At 39.8% G+C, this 23,508-nt stretch overlaps 4 protein-coding genes across 12 annotated transcripts; 3 read left to right on the forward strand and 1 right to left on the reverse strand.

Moving 5' to 3' along the window:
- The first annotated feature begins 5 nt into the window (after nucleotides 1-5).
- Nucleotides 6-5,426, forward strand: LOC148327257 (PRELI domain containing protein 3B-like). The gene is made up of 6 exons (XM_088309988.1): nucleotides 6-238; nucleotides 1,632-1,800; nucleotides 2,698-2,787; nucleotides 3,006-3,076; nucleotides 3,151-3,253; nucleotides 3,693-5,426. Exons 1-6 carry the CDS (start codon nucleotides 207-209, stop codon nucleotides 3,810-3,812), a joined length of 585 nt encoding a protein of 194 aa, XP_088166114.1. The 5' UTR covers nucleotides 6-206; the 3' UTR covers nucleotides 3,813-5,426.
- Nucleotides 5,427-5,763: 337 nt separating this feature from the next.
- Nucleotides 5,764-12,593, forward strand: glyctk (glycerate kinase). 2 transcript variants are annotated; one of them, XM_088308169.1, is made up of 5 exons: nucleotides 5,764-5,912; nucleotides 9,140-9,509; nucleotides 10,078-10,229; nucleotides 10,624-10,799; nucleotides 11,110-12,593. In XM_088308169.1, exons 2-5 carry the CDS (start codon nucleotides 9,160-9,162, stop codon nucleotides 11,980-11,982), a joined length of 1,551 nt encoding a protein of 516 aa, XP_088164295.1. In that variant the 5' UTR covers nucleotides 5,764-5,912; nucleotides 9,140-9,159; the 3' UTR covers nucleotides 11,983-12,593. The 2 variants fall into 2 exon arrangements, with proteins under 2 accessions (XP_088164295.1, XP_088164297.1); XM_088308171.1 differs by lacking the exon at nucleotides 5,764-5,912 and adding an exon at nucleotides 7,517-7,608.
- A 482-nt stretch (nucleotides 12,594-13,075) lies between these two features.
- On the reverse strand, nucleotides 13,076-13,862 carry tcta (T cell leukemia translocation altered). The gene is made up of 3 exons (XM_088308172.1): nucleotides 13,483-13,862; nucleotides 13,339-13,390; nucleotides 13,076-13,247 (listed from the first exon to the last, which is right to left on the reverse strand). Exons 1-3 carry the CDS (start codon nucleotides 13,691-13,693, stop codon nucleotides 13,205-13,207), a joined length of 306 nt encoding a protein of 101 aa, XP_088164298.1. The 5' UTR covers nucleotides 13,694-13,862; the 3' UTR covers nucleotides 13,076-13,204.
- An 804-nt stretch (nucleotides 13,863-14,666) lies between these two features.
- mon1bb (MON1 secretory trafficking family member Bb) lies at nucleotides 14,667-23,372 on the forward strand. 8 transcript variants are annotated; one of them, XM_088308161.1, is made up of 7 exons: nucleotides 14,851-14,890; nucleotides 15,611-15,683; nucleotides 16,485-16,580; nucleotides 17,510-18,043; nucleotides 18,748-19,540; nucleotides 19,726-19,873; nucleotides 21,387-23,372. In XM_088308161.1, the coding sequence occupies exons 1-7, from the start codon at nucleotides 14,858-14,860 to the stop codon at nucleotides 21,612-21,614; spliced, it is 1,905 nt and encodes a 634-aa protein (XP_088164287.1). In that variant the 5' UTR covers nucleotides 14,851-14,857; the 3' UTR covers nucleotides 21,615-23,372. The 8 variants fall into 8 exon arrangements, with proteins under 8 accessions (XP_088164292.1, XP_088164294.1, XP_088164287.1 ...); XM_088308162.1 differs by having other exon boundaries at nucleotides 14,852-14,890; nucleotides 17,513-18,043; XM_088308164.1 differs by having other exon boundaries at nucleotides 14,884-15,003.
- The last annotated feature ends 136 nt before the right edge of the window (nucleotides 23,373-23,508 follow it).

The following is a 23,508-nucleotide window of genomic DNA, read 5'->3' on the forward strand; positions in this document are numbered from 1 at the left end:
CGTAATGCATGCGGTTGATAGCCGGAAGTGCGTCATCCCAGTCACGTGACAACTCCATTGATGGAGCGAAGAGGAGGAGGGGCTAACGGGTGTCTTGACTTCAAGCTGCATCTCACACACGTCGACCGGCTTCAGTGTGACGGATCACCCCGGCGTATTCTCTATATACATCCATCTATCTCTCTATCTTTCCATTTGATCCCGCTATGAAGATCTGGACATCTGAACACATATTCAAGTGAGTCTCAATGCGATAATTCTTAGTGTCAATGGGTTCATTGTCAAGCTACATCATAGTGCCATATCCTGTGAACGGCTCAATTCATGAAACCGAACATCCGGGTGCTTAACAAGAGTAGCTTCAAACAGAAAATTACCTCCGTTACTAGCTAACGAGCTAGCGTGCTACCGATAGACTTTTTTGTCATCATGTTCGTTGGCCTGAGATCACTGATGATATCATACCGAGTATGTTAGAAATAGACGTAGAGTGTTACAGGAAAATGCTAAAAGGCGCTTGTACATGAGGTCGGCGGCGTCCTTATTGCATAAGCAGCCCTTGTGGTTGGGTAACCTTTCCCCTACATTTCCCTCACTACGGCTACGTGACGTCACTATAATATCGCTGTTTTAGCGCGTCCCCATGGAAACCAGACAGTAATGACCCAAGATTGCGTAGCCGGAAGAATGCATTTTTTTCTTCGAAAGGACCCAGACACTTTGTTCTACTTTATTCCCCATATTCCCCACTACGTCAGGGGGTCTCAAACGTTTTGCGTTCTGCGAGTCCTTGTAGAAGATAATTCTGAAAATTATTATTATTATTTATCAAGGAACCCAGCCATTATCCTTATGCTAAATAAACCTACCACGCTCAAACCAAAAATGACGTAGAACTTTTCAGCCTAAATATTCATGACCTATCTAGTAGAAAGAAACTTTCCTGAACCAAATTCAACTTAAATGCAAGAATATCTACTGTTGCTAACTGACGTACACTCCTTGCACTAACGAACCGAAAGTAGCAGTGAACAGAGAGCTACTAGTTTACAAAACCACATTTTTCTAGAAAGTGCCTAGCGAACAGTGTTGGGCAAATCAATTTTGGAAAGTAATTAGTTGTAGTACCTAGTTTCCTCCTATTAAAAGTAGTTGAATTAGTATTTACTTCATCGTAGATGTAATTACCGGTAGTTGTCAGGGAACATTATTATTGCTTTACTTTAAAACAAACAAACAAAAAAAAAAAACAACCTCAAATTTGTAAAAGATTGGGATTTTTGGGCGAGTTTTACCGGGCTAGTTACAAATAGTAAAACGGCATAACCAGTACTTAATTTGTATTTACTGTAACTCAAACCACAACTGGTAGAGATACTGTAGGCCCTAATTCAAGTATCATTTTTTTCTTCTTGACTCTGCTCTTAAATTGTGCAAAACTTGTTAAAATTGCACACTGTTCAGAGCATCAAAATGTCACAATTACAGTAAATTTATGAATGAAAAACTCTTCTGGTCCATTGACTTTAATCCCATGAATATGGGATTAAACACATGCAAACAGTAGTGGGCGGCTGTAAGATTTAAAATTAATGTTAAATTGGGCTTGACTGTTTGTTTTCCTCCAACAGTCACCCTTGGGAGACAGTGACCAAGGCAGCAATGCAGAAGTACCCCAACCCGATGAATCCCAGCGTCTTTGGGGTAGACGTATTGGACCGGACCATCGACAAGCAGGGCCGGCTCCACAGCAAAAGGCTTCTCAGCACTGAATGGGGTCTTCCATCTATCGTCAAGTCTGTGAGTATCCAAAACCAATCTACTTCCACATTGCTATTCTTGTCTTTAGAGTTGAACCAGCTCTCTGACTCGAGCGTAGTAATTGTGAGTGCCAATTTTGTCATGGCTGCACTACAACCCGTGACAGCATGTGATGTAACTTTCTGCTCACATGAACGCTAATATAATTCGTTGGTGCCGTCTCCGGTGTCACCGCACCCGTGTCCTCTGCAAGGACAACTAGCTAAAGTGAGCTATTGCGCGGCTTTGCGGTCTGAACACACACACTGCCCATTCGGCAGCTGACCTCTACGAGGACGTCTTAGGATGTGCTCGTCGTCTGCGATCACGTCTATGAATATCCTTCCTTTTAATTCCCACCTCAGTCAATGATGCTCACGGCATGCGTAATCTGAGTGTCTGGCTGGAGAGTTACTACATACACGTCATTTAGTGCAGGAGCCCTTTGTGGGCCGAGTGTTGTTGTTTTTTTTTGTTTTTTTTAATCTATCTGTTCCTTTGGATGCTGCAGATTCCCCACCAGCTAAATGTCAAGTATGTCTAATGCAGGTGTGTCCAAATCTGGTCCTCAGGGGCTGCTAATTGTCCTGATCATTTGAATCAGATGTGTTGGATGAGGGAAACGTCTAAAACACAAGAGGGTAGCCTACCTCACAGTTGAGATTCTGAGTTTGAATCTTGGCTCAGCTCCTCATGTGTTGAGTTTGCATTTTCTCTCAGATGCTTTTGCCCGTGTTGCAAAAACAAGTGAATTGAACTTTCTAAATTGTTCATAGAATGAATGTGAGTTTGTAGTTTGTTTATATGTGTGCCCTGTGATTGTTTGACAACCAGCCTCTCTTGTCATTGTCTATATTTTGAGTTTGTTCAAAATCTATCGTCACTTATTGTCCTCAGATCATTGGCAACACGCGGACATGCACGTACATTCAAGAGCACTCTGTCGTCGATCCACAAAAAAAGAGTTTGGAACTTCAGTCCACAAACGTGAGTATTTTGTAGTTTAGGCAATTAAAAAATGCCTTTGCAAAGTTATTAATACAAATCCTGGCAGTTTTAATGCACACACATCTTTTAATTGTTGCAGTGTTTTAATGACCTTTCTGGAATGAAAACTTGCCTGTTAGATGATCGAGTGTACTTGTTCTGTGCTATTCTGAGACTCCTCTGACAACTTTGTACTTTTGTCTCTCCCCACGTTGTAGATTACATTCACCAACTTGGTGTCGGTGGATGAAAAGTTAACATATAAACCCCACCCTGAGGATTCTAGAAAGTAAGTTCATGGAACAACATACAAGAGTGACATTTATGATTTTATTTTTTTTTAATAAATTATCTTCTCCTTAGAACGATCCTGACGCAAGAAGCTATCATCTCTGTAAAAGGAGTAAGTCTAAGCAGCTACCTGGAGGGCATTCTAGCAAGCACCATCTCAACTAATGCAGGAAAGGTAGGAGACTGACTGTTTAGTGCTTGCACTTAAATATAAAACACGACTTTTAGAAGGTCCAGAAAATGTGGAGCAGAACAAAAGCACATTTTTGATCATTTTAGTTTCTTTCATTGCTACATTTTTTTTAATTGTTTTAATAGCGCTTGTGAGAGGCAGTGTACACCCTTGACTGGTTGCCAGCCTGTTGCAGAGCACATTGATAAGCATTCACACTTTTTGTTTACGTCTATGGACAATTTTGAGCCTTCAATGAACCTAATACTTTGGGCTATGGAACTGCAAAAAAAAAAAAGATCTTCTGACAAAGTCAAATTGATCAATTAATCGCCCAGCCTTACCTCTAATACCACCTAGGATGCTGGAAAATGTTCCTGGTTGAATTATCTCTTCAGACTTTATCTAATGTACCACATTTTTTTTCTTGCGTTCTCTCCAGGGCCGTGAAGCTGTCGAATGGGTGATCCGGCGGCTCAACACTGAAATTGAGGAGCTGGCAGCAACGGCACGTGGGACAATGCGAAGCCCCATGGCAGCCGCCACCGTCACTGATAAATGACCTCCACCGCACATATTTGCCAGCAAAGCGTCCCCACGCCTCCGTCGTATTCTGATACCGCCTGCTGCTTCTTTTGTGTTATGTTATATTATGCGACAATGCATTTGGACTCGCATAGAAGCAGCAGGCTTTGATGGAGTCATGGGGGCCATAGGTGAGCACTCAGGGAATCATGGAAATGAGGGTGTGGGGGCGACAAGTGCCAAAACCTCTTAAGTTGAATTTCCACTACATGGTTCAAGTGAAAGATTTTTTTTTTTTTTGCCTTCAAGTGAGACAATTGGGATATGCGTCATGGGTGCATAAAAACATTGGATCAGATATCTTCAGATCAGAATCAGGACTCTTACAAAAGTGGATTAACATCAGTATTGTATATGTGCCAATGTGAGTGTGGAGTAAGCGCTCAAAATGGGTTACATCCCATCAATGTCAGGTAACTGTCATTGAAATACACCGATGGGTGACGTATACACACCTGTGTCAACTCAATCAATACAATTGTAATTCAAAGTTACAGCCAAAACACGGACCACTAAACAAGCTACATCAGTGGTGTGTCCGTCATTGAAAAAGCAATAATTACCGATGGGCGCCAGTGAATAATTGCCAAGGTTTTCATCTCCTTTTAATTCCCGCTAATGTATGTTAGCCTAGATCAACTCATATTAGCTTTATATATATATTGCAGTTTACTTAATGTTGTCACTACTGTTTGTACAAGTGGAGTTATTTTAGTGCAATTTGGGCATCTTGTTCCATGTATTCCACCAGTGTAAACACAGCCACGTTAGATGTCACTTGAAACAAAAATGGAAATGGTTACTAAAAAAATGGATATAGGCATCGAATTTAGAATCTGACACTTGTACCTGTAGTGGAAATCCAGCCTGAAAAAAGCAACATAGCCAGTGTTGGTATATGGCTCAAGCATGTCATGTCAAGCAAACTTGCCAATTGTGGCATGAAAAACAGTTGAGCGCACAAAGAGATGCATTGTCACAGTGTTGCAAAAGCATCTGTAGAATGAAACGGTTTTCTCCTATGAGAATGGTTGTATACTTTGAAGTGGTTTTGTGTGTCAGAGGACACAGTCAATGGCACAAACTTTATGTATTTTCTGAGTGTTGGAGTTGCATTTTCAACACTCTTCTGAGACCTCATTGAGAACATTCTGTACTGGACATCAGTAAATAAGCTTTTAAATTATTAGGTGTTATTTAATAAATAGTCAAGTATTTACGTTGTATGAAGGGATCAAGTTACCTTGAGGTGTTTTGATGAAGTCTAGAATGCTTGACTGCTTACGGTGCTTCCACGCATTAAAAAGCTGCTCCTCGACTGCAGTCATTTTCCATTTGCACTTTCAACTATATGGCATATTTAGAATGTGCAGATGGAGCTGAACATTCACCAAGGTTTTCAAACTGTTGAGATGGGCTGTGTGGGTAGTTTTTAAAAAAAAATGCTTTTTCTTTGAATGTAACACATTTATTCATTAGACAGACTTGTAAATGAAGCGAGTCGGAAATTGTAACTTTGTGCCTCTGTAGAACAAATGGTCATGCCAATACAGAGAATGCTAATAAATGCATTTTGATGACTTTGTAAAAATATTGTGTTGACTCTTATTAATAGTCATTATGGACTTTCAAGTTTTAAATGCATAATTTGCCTCCCTGAATAAAATAGCTGAATTATCATCTGAATCCTTAAATCCAGTGTTAAATGCGCTTTAAAATTCCACATTGTTGTCATTAATAACTTGAGAAACATGCTTGGGCTTGTGCAGCAAAAATATTTCAGTAACATTTTTTTTTTAATTTAAATGTCTAAATATTTTCTTTACGCGATTTTAAATTATTTTTAGTGGTTGGTTAGACATTCTCCTCTGTTAATTCCATTCAATGCCTGTAGATGGCGGTAATGCGTCTCTTCGCTACTTTGCTGACCTAAACAAAGGAAAGAGACATACGAGAGGGTTCTGATTTGTACAGTGAAAGCTTCGACATTTACGTGTCATAAAATCTAGTGTCACTGTACTTTCAAGTCCGGTTGGAAACAACATGGATTTTGATTCAACACCGAAGAAACTCTGAGGTATGGAGCTATTACGACGCATCAGCGCGAATCTTTCCTTTTTTTGCTGACGTTCGTTTTACTGGGGGTAACCATGGTAATGGTCAGGTCGTCAAACGAGGCGAATTGACGTAGTCGTAAAGAAAATTCTACCTCGTGCCTGCGAAACCCCCACCCCCAAGAAAGTGACGTTCGAAGAATACGAAACAAGAGCGTGATATCGATTTATTTCCAAACTCCGAAGTTGAGACAGCGTGCTCAGACAGCTGACTCAAATTGCAGTTGTCAGGAAATATTTAATTAAATGAATGCCACAATAATTGCCCAAGTTTGTGAGCAGCACCTACAGTATATAAGTTATTTAACAGGGAAAGCAAATTATATTGATTGTAAATAATAATTGATAGACTGCAAAGATATAATTTCCTACTTTTTTTTCACCTCTTTTTAAAATATGCATAGTAATTTTACTCTGGGTGAGTGTATTTTATCTTTAATCCGTTTAATATTTTTTCTTATTTTGAAAAAGAAAATATTTTTCTATCTTGGCTGCTTACATTGTGATGCATTCTTCAGCGTTATCTCCAAGACCCATTTTCCAAAATCATAAATTCACGCTAAACCGGTATTATTTTACAATTTATTTTGAACAAAGACTAAACCTTCGGGTATCAGTTTTATTCAGCCTGTTTGTTAATTTATTACAAATTAATGCTAAATCTCATTAAATTGTTTGTTATTTATTTCAACTTAATTGCTGTATTGCAGAGTGACTGCTCTTACCTTTTGTAAAAAATGGAAGGTCTTTCATTAAAATTACACTGGCCAACAAATATTTATTAACATTTTTACAAGATATGCAGGTGAACTGTCCTTGATGAATTTCTTTGCGCTGATTTCAAATCTTCCCCTCTTTTTAAATAATAAAAATGAATAAATAATATTATTAATAATAATATAATAGCAATAATGTAATGGGCAATGTGGTATTAAATTAAGTCATCCATCCGTCCATTATCTGTACCACTTCTCCTCACAAGGGTCATGGGGGGTGCTGGAGCCTAATATGAAGTCATATTTATCAAATATGGGTTAGGTTAAACAACAGATGTAGTTTTTCTGAAATGTCATCTATAAATTACAACATATGGTAAAATATGTATTGTGCAGGCTATGATAGGTCAAACCAAAAAAATGAAACTATCTGGAAAAAAACTGATCTGCTACAAATAAAAGTAAAGACATTTTTAAAAATCAACATCAAAAATATATTTAGGGACACATACTGTGTGTCAACAAAGGTGAAGTAACACCTACTTCATTGAAAATAAAAGTTCTGAGTCAAATTACTGGTTGAATTACTTCAATGCAGTTGTAGAATTTATGGGTTACATTAATGGTGCAACCAGCGGTTTTTGACATTTTACGACACATCCCGCTGTGTCAACAATGGTGGCGACAAGTCTGCTGCATAAAAAGTACTTCTGAATTAAACAGGTAAAAGGGTTCAATTTCTAAAAACGTTCATACTTCTCCAAATGGGAAACGAAATGACGAAATGTGGGGAGGCGACGGTGATGGGTCATGTGGTGAGTCCAAGTCAATCATTAGACACACGATACATTGTTTTTTTAGCCGTGAGTCTGACTTTTGGAACACAAGCTCGCCTGTTAAGCTCGAACACGCCGACGAGAATTCCTTTTCAACATTCTTGCAGGTAAGGTAGGTCTCAGGATTAGGCTTCCATGTGCACTAGAGCAATCAATTTTAAATTCTGGCAACTTCTGAGGTCAAACATTAAGTCTGTTGACTTAAAGTGAGTTTCTTTTAATTGTTTTTTTTTTTTTGTGACAGAACCTCAGTTTAGCATTGTGTCAATATATATTCCCCTCCAAAAGTATCAGTACAGCAAAGTAACTTCCTTTCTTTTTGTAGTATACTGCAGACATTTGTCCCATGTTTATTTCATGGTATTTTTACGTAGATGTGTTAAAGGAGCACTCACTCCCAAATCATTTTTATTTTTGCAGATAAACCCTACAGGTGTCTATTAATGCTGTCTTGAAATCTTGAATTTGGGACAAAAAAACCTGTGCGGAGCCATCTTTGCATCATTGCAGTGCATGTGAACTTTCTGTCCACAGATTGGACTGGCACAGAACGTATATAAGCAACTCAGTCTCGTACATGCCCCCAGTTGGAATAGTTGCATTTATATCGATTTTCCAGTTAGTGATTTGTTTGCATAGCAATTGGTTAGTTTATTTAGTATAGAAATTATTTAGGTCATATTTTGTCATTGCTGCTGTCAATCTCAGCCAGACCACGCCCAACCGTCTCCCCCTCGCAAGCCCAATGGTCCGCCGGGTAACATCCCCTTTGAGCGCCTTTTTCAAAGATTGATGAGGGGCAAGAGTCTAGTAGTGGGTGAGGTACCCTTTAAACAACTCAGGAGACCATAGACTCTATTGGATTAAGCTCCGGTGATTGACATGGCCACTCAAAGACCTTCCACTTTCTCCCTCGATGAAGTTGTTACTTGTGTTGGCAGTGTTTTGGCTCATTGTCTTGTTGCATGATGAAGCTTCTCTTGATGAATTTTGATGCATTTCTTTGTAAATTATCATGCAAAAAATAATTTTGTAGACTTCAGAATCCATTGTGTCACTACCATCATGAGTGACATCATCAATAAAGACGAGTGAACTCGTTCCAGAAACAACCCAAGCCATGACATTACTTCCACCATGCTTCATGAATGAGATCTTGTGTTTTGGATCATAAGCAGATCTTTTCTGTCTCCATACATTTCTATCACTTTGGTAGAGGTTAATGTTGCTCTTGTTTGTCCGTCAAATGTTGTTCCAAAACTTTTGTGGTTCTTCTTCTTCTTTTCAAAATCTAATCCAAGCTGCTGATCCTTTTTCATGAGTAGTTTGCATCTTCTGGTATGGTATGTAGTTTTCTTTCAAAGTTTTTATTGATGATGTAACTCATGATGGTATAATGACCTAAAACACACTGCCAACACAACAAATTACTTCATCAGAGGCTTAAAAAGTGAAACGTCGGCCAATCAGATGACAGATCCAGGTTGAAAGAGGTTCTGAGGAACATGTTCTTTTGTCATCGCAAAAAGTGTCATGGAAAAGCGACCACACAAGGTGGAATCAGGCTGTTAAAACTGGTACAATGGAAAGGGGCATTGGGACGCACTGAAAAGCTTTTTTTTTTTTTCCCACTTTCAGGCTATCTCATTAAGGCATCCATGGCACGCGTTCTCTCCCTGATCCGGCCTAAACCATTCCTGGCTCTCTTGGGGAAGAGGAAAATGTCACTAGATTGTCGGGCGCGTGAGTTGTTTGCCGCGGCGGTGGAAGCCGTGCAGCCGGATATCACCATTCGGCAGAGTTTGGAACGCAAAGGTGACTCTGTGGTGGTCGTTGGAAGCGGCGATCGCGAGTTCAGGCTGAGAAACAATGTGCACGTGGTGGGCTTTGGAAAAGCGGTGCTGGGCATGGCCACTGAAGCCGAGAGGATTCTGGGAGACCACGTGGTGGGAGGGGTCATCAGTGTGCCGCACGGCATTCAGCAGACCTTACGGCAGCATGGCAAACAGTAAGCAAAAGCTACAAGATGAAAAAATTTATTAAATTATTCATTGTGCTAGAATTTGTTTATTGTACAATATTTATAAATAAATTTGAATATTATGAGAATAGGTTCTAGTTCATGATAATATGGTTGTAGACTGAGAATAAAAGTTATAATGTTGGAAGATTACAGGTAAAATTTGAGAGGAGACAGAAATAAGTAACACTTTAAAAATAATTTAGGATAAGTATAGTCACAATGTCAGAATTTTTTAGAAGGTACTGTAAAATCGATTCTGGCTCCGGCCTTTCTGTGTGGAGTTCGCATGTTCTCCCCGTGCCTGCATGGGCTTTCTCCGACTACTGCGGTTTCCTCCCACATTCCAAAAACATGCATAGCAGGTTGATTGAACACTCAAAATTGCCCCTAGGTATGAGTGCGAGCGAGGATGGTTGTTTGTCTTAGTGCTCGCGGCAATTGGCTGGCAACCGGTTCAGGGTGTACCCCGCCTACTGCCCGAAGACAGCTGGGACAGGCTCGAGCAGCTGAGGATGAGGATTATTGGCACAACTAATGACATTTGTCACTGCAGCCACCTGCTGTTGAAAGAAAAAAGCCGCATCCAAGTTATGGAGGGTGCGCAACACAACCTGCCCGACGCCGACTCCCAGAAGGCAGCAGAATGCATTGCTCGGCTAGCAAGTGCACTAACGGAGAAGGACCTGCTTCTCGTGCTGATTTCAGGTACAGTAACCAATTTATATGGGAGGGGGGGCGTCAACAGGCACTGTACAATTTGGTGTCAAAGTAATTAAGTTTTTTTTTTTAGCGCTTTAAATGATCTAAAAAGATTAATTGAAACAGCACTCAAGTGAACACACTGATTATTTTAAAGATTTCTCAAAATAATTCAGAAACTTATAAATACCAATTGGCAAACCTTTATTTCTGCCAGTGTTTCCTTTTTGAAACGATCACCTTTGCAAAATTCCTTGAAACTCACAATGCCCAAACACGGGTTTCTCATTTGGGTCTTGGAGGCTACCTGTTGCCCACGAGCGCCACGTTGGTGAACTCTGCTATGTACCATCCTTCTTACAAGTTCTTTGAGTGAATGGCTTTGTTGTTGTAAAACTAGGAGGGGGCTCTGCCTTGCTACCCGCACCCACTTCACCAATAACACTGCAAGAGAAACTGGACATCTCCCGCAAACTGGCAGCCGCCGGTGCCACCATTCAGGAGCTGAACACGGTGCGACGCGCCTTCTCCGTGTTAAAAGGCGGAGGACTTGCACGATGCGCTCACCCTGCTCAGGTAATTTATTTATTTGTTGAATTCTCCAATAGGGGATTGGAATTAGTTTCATTTATTACATTTTGAATGTAATAATACATTAATGAATGTTTTTTTTAATAATTAATATAATAATAATTTAGAAATACTAAAATGCAAACACAAGAATTAATATTAAGAAAAAAAAACTAAATGGAATTTTTTTTCTCTATTTTCGTGTTTTATTTATTTTAACACATAAAACAAATGTTTGTTGCTTTTGGGATAAGATGACATTCTGATAATTTTTTATTTTTGTTTTCATTCTTTTGTGAACTTGACTTCTCCACAGGTGGTGGCACTGATACTGTCAGACGTAATCGGCGATCCACTGGACCTGATAGCAAGCGGCCCCACAGTGCGGGGTCCGGTATGTCGCGAAGAGGTGCTGGCCATCCTTAAGTGCTACGGCTTGCTAGACTCCGCCCCTGCCTCTGTGAAGTACTTGCTGGATAGACTTGGTCCGAGGCAAGAAGTTGAAATAGACAAGGCAGGACACGTTCTCAATGCCGTGATTGGCTCGAACAGCGTTGCCCTTCAGCATGCGAGCCGCCGGGCTTTTGAGCTGGGTTTGCACCCAGTTGTGTTGTCAGCGGGAGTGTGCGGCGACGTGAGGTCAGTGTCTCGTCTTTATGGCCTCCTGGCCCGCTTCGCCTGCTCACGTCAGGAAAATCCATCCGAGCTCGCTGCAGAGGTGCTAAAGCTGGGACCGGCGGTGGGAGTAGAGAGCGGGGACCTTCGTTGCGTTTTGCAGAGTTTGGAGCAGGCCCGTTTGCAGGGACAGGGCGCTACATGCGTGTTGGCGGGAGGCGAGCCCACCGTGGAACTGACAGGTAAAGGTTGTGGTGGTCGCAACCAGGAGCTGGCTATGAGAGTGGGACTGGAGATGAGAGGCTTGCAGCCACCGCCAAACAGTCCCGTCTTCCTGAGTGCCGGAACCGACGGTCAGGACGGCCCCACCGAGGCGGCGGGAGCTGTCACGGATGCAGGCTTATATGAAGACGCCCAAAAACAACAACTGGACATGGTCAACTTCCTCAAAAACAACGATTCCTTCACTTTTTTTACACATCTCTCTGGTGGACGCAACTTAGTTGTCTCAGGTTTAACCTGCACTAATGTCATGGATGCGCACATTCTGCTAATTCCACACGGTGCCAAATAGGACTAAGATGATAACTTGAGCTGAATCCACAAAAGCGAATCATTGCTGTTCCTTAAATTTAGGGACAGAGCCCCCACAATTCTGTTTGCCAGTATTATTCATTTAAACCCCAAATAATTGATTCTAAAACAATAGCTTAAAGCTTGTACTTCCAAACACATCTTATGACAATACTCCATCGTGGAAATATGACGAGGACGACAAGGTCATCACATGAACGTCCACCAATGGCCGACAGAACCATCCCAGTGAGTTGGTGTCACTCCATTCACTAAATAGATGATTATTTTGCTCTCCAAAGTTGTTTGTAATTCTGAATTAGCCGATTTTATAGAATTAAACTATTTTTCAGAAGTTAGAGATGTCATGAATGCAAAAATATTAGCATCAAAGTCACTGTTTTGCTAGATATGTTTGTTTACACGAAAAGCTGTTTTTCTCCACATGTTCGGCAAAGTGACTGAATTTCTAAAAACTTGTTCTGTTGCTGATTACTAGAAAATTTAAAAAGGTAATAGTAGTAATAATAAAGTGATTTGTTTTGGCATTTTGTGTTGAGAAATGCTTCTGTTACGGTCTGCATCGCGGAGACATTAAAAATATAAACAACGGCGTTATGTATTTTTTTTGCACATAGCTGGTAGCTACTGTATGTTCTATGCACAGTACTTCTCTTCCTTTATTTAAGCCTAAGTGTTATATTTAAGCCACATAATGGTGCTGTGTTTGTTTGTTTTTTTCATAAACACAATGACACACAGTGCTTCTGCATTTTAGTATCGGTCAATGTAATGATACTCTGAGTTATACACACTATTTTTAAGTGGTAGTTGTGTTTGCAAACCACTGGATGTTCTGGACAAATAGGCAACGGTACATTTCTAAGATTGTTTACCCATGCCATCTAATGTGAGTGAATCATGGTCTTGGGGTTTGGTTATCATTTTACGGATTCCTCAGGCAAAAGAAGTGCCAATTCATCCCTGTTAATTGTCTTTGGCTCACATCTCCGCCAAGTCTATTGGAGGTTTTACAGTGAGCTACTACAGTGAGTCGAGGTACTACATCTTGTTTAATGATCACAGACACACTATTTAGAATCAATTTTGTATTTACAATTGTGTTCCAGTAGCATATACAGCTGATACGAACTGGTGACAAACGTCTAAAAAGTCAGACTTTGAAGGTGCCTTCATGGTCCCTGGGAGTTTCAAAAATCCAGCTAATCCCTATGAGACTTGAATGGTTCCCCCGCTGTGCCGCCCCTACAACCGTAACAGAATGAGAATGACATGCCGTTCCAAAACAACAAGGATATAAACAACACAGTATCGGTAACAGTCTGCGAATACCTACCATCTGCCCAGGTCAGGTGTTGTTTCAGGTGTCCCCCCGTTCTGTCCGCTACCTGAACACAACAAGACAGCGTGTCAGCTAAACCCCAATACCGCTGCGTTAGCAATCGGGTAGGAGATGTGCAGAAAAAAAACAAATGCTCACCCTGCCGATAATACATGTCGTTCACCGTGTTGCCGTAAACCTTCCAAGCGAAGTGAATAGCTAGGAGACTGAAAATCAACCAGGTGAGAAGGATTTTGAAGATGGAGACTCTCAAGTCGTTGGCGAGCCAGTCCTCCACAAATTCGGAAAGAAATGACAAGCAGCCGTCGGCGATACGGGAGAGAAATTCAAAGTCCCAAGATTCTTCCATAATGCCCGGTTACTTTCCAGCGTTTGTTGAGTAGATAGAGGAGTACATTTCTCGAACATCGCGCGCTCGGTAGAACAACAAACGCGGCCAGCTCGCCTTAGCCGCAGCACTGCAAGATACGTTCGCTACGGAAGTTAGTTGAGGGATAGCAAGTGACGTAGTTGCGTAGCTTGACCCCAATCACTTACATATTTTTTAAATTGATAATTTAAGATACAGAGGACTCTCATTGTTATTCGAGGGAGGTGGAGACCAGGTTAGTTATATGTATATAGTATTGTATTTTCTAATCATAATTCTTTCATTTTGTTTGTAATGGAAATTTTAAAATGCACGCAAGTATGTTACTCCAATTGTTAATAAATTTAACACTTCAGAATTATTTCCCACGTGGTTGTAATTTGCTCACTTTGTTGAAAGATTCTCTAACATAACAAGAGTGTCAATACTATTTTAAGCGAGCGTTAACATTTACAGGTTGCTGGTTTTATAGCCTTTAATAAATTCTAATTCATGTTCCACTTGAGGTGGAGGTTTTTACCGAGTGTAATTCTTTAAATTGACAGAAAATGTTGTTTTGTGAAAAAAAAAAAAAAGTAAGGAATTAACCATTTTCTTCTTTCACGTAAACTATCAATCCAATTTTGTGGATAAAATGACTGGCTTGTAAGAGTAGGGCTCTTTGGTACAAATAATTAGATAGGTGACATGCTACTTTTATTAATATAATAATTGTAATTTGATCCAAATGATTCATAGATTAATGTGGGGGACATTGTATGCTGAGTTTTCATGCGTATATATATATATATTTTTTTTCATGCGTATAACCCCCCCCCCCCCGCGCATGTGACGTGTACGGACGTGGTGGTGCGACGTACATTACGTTGCGTATTTACTGTGGTGATATTGGTGGATAGGGAATAGAATTTGACGTAGTTTGCGTAGCACAATGCCAAATGAAGCTAGCCGGTGTCAACGTATAAATAAACAACAACAATTGCCTCTTGTTATTCCAAGGTTTGACTATGTCTTGGAGTGGAAAAACGCATCGTTAACATTTTGACGTTTCGATTGAGGAATTTGCTCTTACCGCCGTTTTAAACATACCTAAGAGGCGGGGCCGCCCGACGTCAACGTGCGACCCTATTGGTTTAATGAACGATGGCGTCACCGAATCCGGATGAATCCCCTGCGGTAAGAGAAGCATTATTTGTTTTCTTATCACTGACGGCTGGTATCAAACCAGACGACCACCAAGGCTCCATGTAACAGTTTAGAAATTCCGCTTTCGTCTGGACATAACACACGTAAGTTCTACATGTTTTCGTGGTTGTAATTGCTGCTCACTTGCTACGACGATTGTTAAGCCGGCCGGGGCTTAAATTCAACTGTGAGTGTGTGTGTGTGACGCTTGCTAGCGGGTTACGCTAACCACTGGTATCAAAATTCACTGACTTGACTAAAATATGCTCTTAGAATTGAATATAACCCTTCACCGTGGCGTGTCAGCTACCATCACACACGAATGGGTAATTGAAGGCGAAATTATTTACGAAAGGTTACCCACTTGGTGACCACCAAGTCACGGTTGAATACTCTGCTTTCTCGTCGTGTTTGTGGTGGTTATTATCTAGACGTGGCGAACTAATTCCATATTGTGCTCTATGTGATAAATACACTCCCAGCAGCTTTTCTCTGTCGTCATGTGACGCCACGCTAGTATAATTGCTGCCATTCATTCATGCTGCTGTTCAAGAGTCTTGGGATGCGTGTTATGACACGACCTCAAGTTATTTTCATAAATTGGGTAATCACGCGATATGTTTGAAAATCTCGTGAGATTTTGTCTCAGGTGTAACTCCACACGTGTGTGTAATTGTTTTTTTGGTGTATTTTTTTGTGGCGATGCTGCAGCAGGAGACAGAGTGTGACGATAACCATAGAACAGGAAATGGAATTTACCAACACCCAAGAAAGCATCTAGGTGGTCAGTATTAAAAAATTTTCCATTGCGCTTGCTTACTAGCTGAGTTTTTGTCAAGATAAGCTGGAGCGAAGGCTATCTCAGCGGTGGTCCACTTTTGACAGGTGGCTATTTAATCATGGATGAGCTCGATCCTGGGTAGTTCTCAGAAAACATCGTCCGCCTCAAGCTGCGAAAGGTGACCCAGTTTGAGAGGCATTACTTTTTTCGCTTTGAAAGCAATCACCAATTTTGACTCTTTGCAATATTACACATATAATTTAGTGATAAATGAAACAACCTTACCTAGATTTGTGCTGTTGCTTGCATCTGGATGTATTTTGAGCATTGGAAAATAGCAGTGGCGACTACCTCTTGTTCGTGATTCGATATTCTATGCATATTTGGTAATTTGTACCAGTTTTTTGACTGAATATTTTTGTATGACGGTAGTGAAGCTGTTCAAGTGTGAAAAATAATTCATTTGAAAATAATTTGGTACGTGAGTCCTCATTGTTTGGCATCCATGTAACCACAGAGCACACAGCAACTTGATTTAAAGAATTCTCCACAAAGCTTCCACATTTACATTTACTCTATAGACAATTTAGAGTCTTCACTTAGCCTAACATGCTTGTTTTTTCACAACGTAAGAAGATGCCAGAGTAAGCGGAGAAAACAAATGCGAACTCCATACAGGAGGACCTAAGTAAGAAATTTCAAACCCAGAGTCTCTCGACTGTGAAGCAGATGGACAAACCACTATTTCATCATGCTGCCGACTGTTTTCTTTGTCTTATGTTTTTATTTTTTCAAACTCTCCAGTGACTGGGGATGGTATCATGGACATGGACAATCATCAAGAGGGAGAGACACAGGGAGTCAACATTTGTGTTCCCCCCTTAGAAGTTAATACAGCAGGTACAGTAGTCACCCATATATTTGCTGTTTACAATTCACAACATTCAGCTTTTCAAGTTTAACCTGGGTTGTTACTGGCAGTTATGGATAGTCTTCTTCACTCACTCTGAAATAGGGCTAAATGATTTGGGGAAAATATTGAATTGTGATTTTTTTTTTTTTTTTTGCCCCCTACAGGTATTGCGGTTTTGATTCCAAGAACGATTTTGTGCAAATCAAGTGCAAGAGTCACTATTTACATTAACAGTAACAAAAGCTTTTACTGTTATAATGCATGTACGCTCAAGAGCTTGTGTGAGGGAGGCTTTTTTTCAAGGTTTTTAAAATGGTTCAATAAAACCAGACCCGCTGCATGCTGTCATACATGTATAAATATCCAAATAAATGTAATCGTGTATGTAAAAAAATATGTATTTTTTAAACCACATGTGTTTTCAATCTTCTACTACTCTGCAGTACACATTCTTAGTACACAAGTGTAAGATAATAAATAAGTATTTCTACCAGATTTTTGTCAAAGACTTCAAACGTAGACTGCAGGTTGGGCGATATGGACTGAAATTTATATCATGGTATAATTTAAATGCCTTCACAGTATTGGTGAGTGTAAAAGTATAAAAATCATAATGGAATCATTTCCAAATGGCTCATTTCAATGTGTCCATTAGCATTAAAGTTTCCATTTTCTCATGTTCTTTCTCCTTGCTCGGTGAGCTGCATGCTTAGATATTCCTCGTCCACCTTCTGGTGATAGCGTCACTTGTATAAGTATAATCTTATTTGCCACCACCGGATGTGAGGATTAGTTGCTTAGAAGACCGTAGCAATCTGAAAACGATAACTCGTTCAGCCCTATCATGAAGCTGATGATACTACAATTTGTCCGTGCACCTTCTTATAACAGGTTTGTAATTGTGCTTTTATCTCAGCAGCAGACACACTGGCAACCTCACTTTCACTTTTGGGGAATCATATGTTTCCTGATTTAGTGGCCAGGAAGGTGGCCCATGAAGAGGAACGGACACAAGATGTCCCAGAAGAACCTCCTCAGGGCACAGTAAGCTCTCTTCCTCTCTCGGCGACAGAGCCGGAAAGCGAGGAGCATCAAGATGACGCGGTGAACGGTACCCAAAGTGACTCTGGAGAGTTTGTTGTCACCATGCTGGCTAAGGCCAAGTTGGAGGAGCAAGGCCTCGGCGTGAAGGGTCGTTCATCGCCGTTGTTGGAGGCGGGAATCCAAGAATCTCCCCCTACCGCCCACGGCGCTTCTCACCGCGATGAGGACGTCACGGCAGAAAGCTGGCGGCAGCACAGGAAGCACGTTTTTGTGCTGAGCGAAGCTGGAAAGCCCATCTATTCGCGTTACGGCAGTGAAGAAGCTCTGTCGTCTACGATGGGCGTTATGATGGCGCTGGTGTCATTTGTGCAAAGTGGAGATAACATCATACGCTCGGTCTACTCAGGTGAGCGTCATGGAAATATACCATCTGCGTGATATAAGGACATTATTTATGATTTTACGAGAATATTTCACATCAGTTTGTTTTTTTAAACTATAAAAAAGTCAGTTTTTTAATAAAACAATAAGAATTGAACATTTTTTTAGAGGTAAAGTTACAGTCTGACCTGCCAATCACTTTTTTTTTTTTTTTTAAACATAACCATCAGCATATGCCTTCAATATTCCTATCTTATTTTTTTGCAAAACTGGTGAAACAATACAAACAGATTGTTTAAACTGCACTCAAAGTAGTTCTCTAAATAAAATGAGAATTAAGGATCTTAGCGATTCAACACCGATTCTGATCCTGAACGATCGATCGGTGCACCCTTAGTTATCGCAAATTTATTATATCTCTTTGGAATAAAAAATAAATGACAAAAACACTGGGACTTTTTTGGGGACGGGGCTGTATTTTGACCCTATTTAAATTTTTTATTTTCTACAAAGAAATTCCGGAATGGTTGGTATATGTAATTAAAAAAGAATTTTGAGAGGGAAAAATATTCCAATTCGGAAAAAGGTTGTAACACAAAAAAATGTGATAAGGCGCTGTGATTACTTAATAGAGGCACTGTTGATACATTTATAATGACCCTGTTCGAGGAAATACAGTCTTAACTGTTGAATTACACCTAAATGCATTTTTCTCTGCATGTCCATCAGAGGAGCATACGGTGGTCTTCCTTCAGAAAGGCCCCCTTGTACTGGTGTGTGTGTCCAGCAGCCGTCAGTCGGCGCAGCAGCTTCGTGGCGAGCTACTCTACGTCTACTACCAGATCATCAGCATGCTCACGCAGGCCAGCATCTCGCGCATATTCGAACACAAGAAGAACTACGACCTGCGGCGGCTTCTCGCCGGCTCAGAGAAGATCCTGGACGGCCTCCTGGACCTGATGGACTCTGACCCCAGCTTCCTTCTGGCGGCGGTGCACTGCCTGCCGCTCGCCTGCTCCCACAGGGACTCCCTCAGCCAGATCTTGCAGAAAGCCATCACGCCCAACCTGGTCTTCTCCATCCTCATCGCCAAGAACCAGTTGCTGACCGTGGTGCAGGAGAGGGCGGTCATCGAGGACGCCCGACTGGAGCCCGCCGACGTCCACCTGCTGCTCAACCTCATCGGCGCCTCCTCCGCCTTCCAGGCCGGCGAGATCTGGACGCCCATCTGCCTGCCGCTCTTCAACCCAGACTGTTACTTCTACGCGTACATCTCGTACCTGGACCCTCCCGAGTGCACCGTTTGCCTGCTGCTGCTCTCCACTGACAAGGAGTCCTTCTACGCCGTGGCTGAATGCAAGCGGCGCATCGAGGAGGCCATGGCGACGCAGGGCTCGCTGGGCCTCATCGCCAAGGCGCAGTCGTACAGCGTGAGCCAGGTGGGCGTCGCCGACCTCAGGCACTTCATGTACAAGCCCTTCGACGTGCCCGACAACCACCGCCAGCTGACGCAGTTCACCAGGTTTGTTTCTTCTTCGTCTTTTGTGCTTTTGCTGTGGCGTTCTGTCGCGGTTGTCCTCATTTTATGGACAGCACTCTTGAGACCCGACCATTTGCATGCAAGCCATTTAAAAAGTCAGTTTTCCGTAATGTGCACTTCAATGGATTCTTGTGTATGACCACAATGGTGACTGTTGATCCCATCAGCCCGGAGATGGAAGCCCCGTACCACACCGAGGAGGAGAAAATGCGGCTGTTGGACCTTTACCGTTACATGCACGGCCGCATCCACAGCAGTTCTCGACCACTTAAGCTCATCTACCACGTGGCCGAGAAGGAAACTCTGCTTGCCTGGGTACGTATCAGACCATAGTGTGATTTGATGAATTTTTATAGTTATAGTTGCTTTTTATTTCATTTTGTTCTTTTGTTTTTCAGTTTGTTAGTTTTATTTTTTAGAGTAGTTTTGTTTTCATTTTTTCAAAACTAATGTTAATTTAGTTTTGTTTTAGTATAATTTTTTTCATATAAGGAGTGCGGTGTGCAAGGAAAAAAAGGTTTCAAATGTAATGTCATAAAGTAAACTATAATTCTCAAACTTTCGTTTGAGCTTCCTTTTTCCTTTTAAAATCATCAAGTTGAAATTAATTTACAAAGATGAAAACAAAGATTTTCACTTATACTTAGTTTCAGTTTTATAAACACAAAATGTAGTTTTATTGTTTTTTTTCCCCCCTTCAGTTATACTTTATTTTGTTCCATTGATGTGCATTTAAATTTTGAGTTCAGATACGATGTAGCGTTGCTTTGCTGGAATTTAATGTGTATGCTCTTTAAAGCAGAGTCATGAAAAGTACACATGCACTAGTATATATATATATATATATATATATATATATATATATATATATATATATATATATATATATATATGAAAAGTACACATGCACTAGTATATATATATATATATATATATATATATATATATATATATATATATATATATATATATATATATATATAGTATATATATATATATATATATATATATATATATATATATATATATAGTATATATATATATAGTATATATATATATATATACTAGTGCATGTGTACTTTTCATGACTCTGCTTTAAAGAGCATACACATTAAATTCCAGCAAAGCAACGCTACATCGTATCTGAACTCAAAATTTAAATGCACATCATATATATATATATATATATATATATATATATATATATATATATATATATATATATATATATATATATCACTAATTACGTCAGTGTATGATGAACTTTGAGTAGTAACACATGAAGTTGCCTGGCGGGTTGACGGGTCCACAACTGATACAGCTCACTTAAGTAGGCAATCATTGGTTGAAAAATATATCATAATGCAAATTAAATACGACTTTTATTGACAATTAAAAAAAACAAAAAAAAAACCACAAAATTTCAAATTAAATCTCAGGTTATATTTTTCACAAAAAAAGACAAATTAGAAAATTAACATTACAGCTGTTGACTTAAAAAAAAAGTGGATTTTTGAACAGAATGGAGCGACAAATCCATACGCAGTACATCCGAATGTCTGTACGTATTATACTCCCCAGGTGGCCATGACCCACAACCCAGAAGGAGCAACACAATGTCCCCTGAACCACTGTTAGTAAAGGATAAATTGTAAATGGCCTCAGTACACATTTAAGAAGGCAGACTACTTGTAGGTGGTCAATCGTCGCCATAGTAACAACAAAGATACTTTTTTTTTTCCCTGTGACAAAGCCAGCGTAGCATGACCACACTCATTGAAGCTGTTCTTTCAAGGTTTAAGGATTGTTTTCTGCTGATTTCACGCAGGTGACGAGTAAGTTTGAACTATACACGTGCTTCAGTCCCCTGGTGACCAAGGCGTGCGCCATCACTGTCATCACCAAACTCCTCCGCTGGATCAAGAAGGAGGAGGAGCGGCTCTTTATCAGGTACCCGCCCAAGTACTCGACCACGCCCAACCCCGCCAAGAGCTCGCGGGGGGCCAAGGCGGAGCAGACGGACTCGGCCGACAACGGCTTCCTGTCCTTGCTATGAGGGCACCCATCGTACGCCTCATTTGGAACACTCGTCAGCACGGGACGCAAAAGCAGAGAGGTAGAAACACCTTTTACGTTTCAGCCGGAAGCGGTGGTGGACAGAGATATTTAAGTGGTTTTACTTTAGTTTTATCAAACTATGAATGTATCACACGGGACTTCTTTTCCAGGATTATGCAAGTGGAGATGGACAAACGGGAACATCCTTGCAATAAAAACTCAGAGCCCGAATTAACCCACTTCTCATAAGAAAAAATGCTAATAACGAACTGGTTATTTGGTTTTCGTCAATTAAGTATAGCCCTCTGAAGATTTAGGAGAATTGGGGTCACATAGAGAATTATATTACGAGAATGGGGAAAAAATAGCTTATGTGCATAGTTGCCCAGGTTATATTTCAACAAGAAAAAAACCTACAAATTTAAAAAGAAGAGTCAGGTGTATTCAATTCAACCATTGCAGATTATCATGATCTGGATGAATGACAATCTACGCACACCTCCAGAAAAAAACTAAATGTTTTACAATCACAGTGGTATTTGTATTACTGTTGTGACAGTAAGTAGGCTAATACCTTTTCTAGATAAATTGTTGTATTTTTGCTAAAACTAAATAATATTATAATTTTGGATTAAATAAATTATATTCCTGGTAAAACGGTGTAATTTAACAAGAATAGGTAATAAAGTTAAAAAGTCAGATTTTTATATTTCAGGGTAAATTTGATTAATTTTTTTTAAGAAAGGTGTTAATTTATGAAAATAGTGATATTTTTTCGAGAATAGTCATTTTCAAGTTCAAAAGAATATTATTTTTTAAAGAATTTCAAAATTGTGTATTTTTTTCCAAGCGAAAGTTCTTTTTTTGTGAGTTAATTCCTTTCTTAAAAAATTTAACCTTTCACCAAAAAAAGAACTCTTAAAACAAAATCCTATACTCGTTGGATAATGACTTTTCCCCCCTTGAAAAGTTACATTTTCACAGAAAATCAATCTCTTTTTTCCTTCTTAAATTTAAACTTAACTCACGTAATATTAGAACTCTACACGAAAATAACTGTGTTCTTGTTGAATATAATTTTTTTTTTCCACCAAAATGTTTTTCACGAAAAATACATTTATAAAATAAATACGACTGATTGCGTGAGATGTATTTTCTGATAATCAAAAGTTATTTTGGGAGATTATTGCTTTTTTTTTTTTTTTAAGAATAATTTTCCCCCGTTAAAATTCGGTCCCAAAAAAAAAAACTATTTTAGTGTAGATCACAACTTTTTTTTCTTGAAAAAAATCTGACATCAAGACTTTTTTAAAATATTTTTTTCCTTGTTAAATTTGGAATTTAAGAAGTTTAGGGAAGATTGTCGTAATATAATTATTTCTAGTGTGGCCTTAATACTCCCTTGTAGAGCAAAAAAAACTCAAACAGGTTACATTTGTCTGTTACAACTCACCATATTTAAGTGTTTTCATCAGCAGTACTTCAACTGTTGTGATCGCAATGTATTTGTTTGCATAGAGAATTCAGCATCCTTTTTGTATGTCATGTTTTGTAAAGGTGCAATTTATACATCAGCCTCACCATTCATGTGTTGATGTCACTTTAAATAGTCTTAACATTCTATGACTATGACAGCATTAATAACCCCCCCCCCCTCCTTTACAGGTTGCACTAGTCCATAAGTGTTAAATGTGCATAGTGGGTTTGTTGTGCAGTGCGGTTCAACAACCACCAAAATAAACATATTGTTAAAGTATTACTAGAAGTGTTGTACATCTTTTTAGAACTTAATTGCTCGAATGAGCAACTTTACATTTCACAATGTCATGAAAAAAATATTGGAGATGTATCACGGGATATGTGGTCATGCCGATTTCGATCAAATATTCTTA

The sequence above is a fragment of the Idiotropiscis lumnitzeri genome, chromosome 11, assembly GCF_059441095.1.
Source record: "Idiotropiscis lumnitzeri isolate Australia: NSW breed Sydney's pygmy pipehorse chromosome 11, RoL_Ilum_1.0, whole genome shotgun sequence".
NCBI lineage: Eukaryota > Metazoa > Chordata > Actinopteri > Syngnathiformes > Syngnathidae > Idiotropiscis > Idiotropiscis lumnitzeri.